This window comes from Condylura cristata, unplaced genomic scaffold (assembly GCF_000260355.1).
Source record: "Condylura cristata isolate star-nosed mole 26May11 unplaced genomic scaffold, ConCri1.0 scaffold00023, whole genome shotgun sequence".
Classification (NCBI taxonomy): Eukaryota; Metazoa; Chordata; class Mammalia; order Eulipotyphla; family Talpidae; genus Condylura; species Condylura cristata.
In genome coordinates this window covers 17,959,450-17,962,577 of record NW_004567124.1, presented here as the reverse complement: position 1 = coordinate 17,962,577, position 3,128 = coordinate 17,959,450, and the positions used below count along the sequence as shown (strand labels likewise).

Genomic DNA, 3,128 nt, shown 5'->3' with positions numbered 1-3,128 from the left:
ATGAGAAGCTCCCTCCCACCCTGGCCCTTCACTCCCTCTCACTGGAGCGTTTTTAGGTCTCTCCAGAAATCTTCTAGAAAGACAAAGACAGAATCTTGAAAGAAAGACGTGTATGGGACACACGTGCACGTGCTCCGTGTTTACATAAATGAAGCCCGTCATTCATGCTGCTCTTCAGGTGCTTTCTTTTACCTTGGAGATCTTACATGATCATCCTTATGGGCTTCCATCTATTCTTTCCCCCATATTTCATTGTATGGATTTGTTCCACTTCATTCACCAGGTCTCGCTGATAAATATTGAGGTTTCAAATAGCCTTTACCCTAGCCCACATTTCTGCAACAACTGACTTTGAATTTCCATCGGCTCACACATCTCCTAGTGTACCTGTAGTCTACATCCTAAAGGCTATTGATGAATCAGTAAATCCACTTGGTTCTCGTAGATATTGCCAAACTGCCCTCCAAAGAGACAGTGCCCACTCCTCTTCCATCAGTAGGACCTAAGGGTGCAGCTGACCCAACACCCTCATCATAGAGCCTGTTAGTCTTTTTTACTTGTAATCCTAAGAATAGAAGAATCACCTTTCACTGTTCAAACTTAGCTGTAACTTAACTTCCTTTAAACCATACGTGAAGGTGAGGTTCTCTCTTCTTCCTGTCTGTGTCTGTTGCTCATGTTCCCTTTGGTTTCTAGTTCCCTGACAGGTCTATACATGCTGCTATTTTGTAGTTATTTTTCTGACCTTGTCTTTCACTTCTGTTACTGCTTGTTTTCGTACAGAAAATTTTAATTAGTAGTGCAGTTTGTCACCTCCTTTCTATATATTTTCCGGAGATTGCCTCTTAGAAGAAGCCTTACCAACACGACTACCATGGTTAAGTGTTTATCCAGTTTTCTTCCAGGACTTACACTAGTTTGTTTTCAACTTTTAACTTTTTGATCAGAATAATTTAATTAATTCATTTGGTATAAGGATTGAAGGATGAATCCATTTTTTTGACTTTCTATGTATGTCCATGTAGCAGTCTCCATTCCAATTCTTAACCAATAAGTTTTCCCCCACAGTTTTGAAATGCCATGTTAACGGGGTCCAAAAATTGCTGCATCACTATACTGAAAATTCTTGGATGATAAAATTAATAAATTAAGTCCTCCCTGGTACATTCAAAGAATCATCAAAACAGTAGCTTAAATAGTGTGCTTACAATGTCAGGCCCTGTTCTAAGCATGTTGCATGTATTTTCTCATTTAATCCACATAATCATGATGGAAAGTAGATGCTGGTAGTTCCTTTTACCAGTGAGGACACTGAAGCACGTGGTTAGTCGCTTTCTCAAGGTCACACTCATGGGAATGGCAGGGTCATGATTCAAGCCCAGTTTGACTTTACAATCCATGCTCTGTCTGCACCGTCTGCTTCCACAAAATGAAAACCACCAGGGTGTGTGCTTCCTACATGCCAAACATTATGCTTAGAACTTCAGATCATAAATTCATTTAATCGTCACAAGAATCCTAACAGGTAAGCACCAGTGCTGAATCCATTCTACAGATCAGCAAAGGAGGCCAAGACCAGCCAGAGTGGGGAATGGTGTAGGAAGAGGCCAGCAAAGGAGAACTTTTGCCCTGTCTCTGCAGCAGCAAGGAGTCCCAAAAGTGTTTGAACTGAGGCAGATCTCAGATCTGGCTTTTGTGAAGAATGGCCGGGGGAAGGGCATAGAGTGGGTGTGTGGGAACCTGGCGGGACAGGTAACTTGGCATAGTGAGCACAGGTCGCTTGCTATCCATGGTGAGTAGGCAGGGCCGGCATGCAGACCACCATCTGGGCCCCTTTTCATTGGCCAGTCTGTGGCTGGCTTAGCCCTCCGGAGTGATGCTTGCAGTGTCTCCATTTTCAGGGAAAACTAAAATATCAGGAAACCAAAGGCAACTCTGGTCCCTGTGCTCACCCAACTTGTAAGTGTTCACCCCTAAACATTCTTCCTCCGACCCTTGCTATGCAGAACCGTTCAGATGCTGGGTTGCCAACTCCCTACAGCCTTGAAAACTGGATCTGGCGATTCCGTCACCATCCTCTGTCTTCTCAGATAGAAACCAAGGAGGTTCTGCTGAGGTGTTGATAGATGAGCTGGCTGGTGCCCCATTATCATTAGATCTTTCGAGGAAGTCTCTCAGTTTTAGGTTAGCTTCACCTCAGATTGCTGCATATTCTCCTGAAGTTACTTTGTGAATTTTTAGAATGTTTTCTATTTGTCTGAAGGGCTAATTCTGGGCCACTGCCACTGTGCTACTCTTAACCATCCTCTCTCCCTGCAGATCCGGGTGATGGTGGACCTGTGTAACAGCACCAAGGGCATCTGCCTGACAGGTAGGCCCCCCTGCACCACTCACGTGGCCGGCATATGTACTTGCCAAAGGCCAGGGGCAGGATGAGCCCCCAGGGACACTTTAGATTATAAAAATACATGTTGCTTTAGTCTTACCAGATGTTTTTAATGGGCTGAAAATTAATTGTAATACAATTATGAAAAATAATATTTTTGGTATTACCATAGAAATATAGCCATGGAAAATAACTAGGCCTTGTAATTAAAAGCATGTGATATCTTGAACCAGGGCCATAGATGTTTTCCTTCTTTCCATTAGTTTTTAAAAAGGAGGGGGAGGGGAAAAAGCAAGGAAAACAGCCATGCTGAGTGGTAGTGCCAGAGAAGAGTGTGCCCTCAGCAAGAGTACAGCTAACCTCTGAACAACGAAGGTCCCAACTGCACAGCTCCACTTATACACCGATTTTGCTGTAAACAGGTGGTGTAAACTTATAGTGTCGCTAAATACTGCACAGTGTTGAAAATGTACTTGCTCTTTCTTAGGCTTTTCTCAATAACATCTGCTTTCCTTTAGTTTATTATACTAGAATACCATATATGATGCACGTACCATTCAAAAGTGTGTTAACAGTGTTATTGGTAAGGCTTCCAGTCAACAGCAAGCTATTAGTAGACACATTTGAGGGGAGTCAGAAGTCACACTAGGATTTTCTTTCTTTCTTTCTTTCTTTCTTTCTTTCTTTCTTTCTTTCTTTCTTTCTTTCTTTCTTTCTTTCTTTCTTTCTTTCTTTCTTTCTT

At 42.6% G+C, this 3,128-nt stretch overlaps 1 protein-coding gene across 1 annotated transcript in view; it reads left to right on the top strand.

Annotated features, from left to right (window-relative positions):
* Positions 1–3,128, top strand: part of GLDN (gliomedin) — a 47,400-nt gene that overhangs the window by 17,017 nt on the left and 27,255 nt on the right. Inside the window, exon 2 of the mRNA XM_004687791.2 lies at positions 2,320–2,371. Coding sequence (XP_004687848.1) covers positions 2,320–2,371 — 52 coding nt within the window. The remainder of the gene's footprint in view (positions 1–2,319; positions 2,372–3,128) is intronic.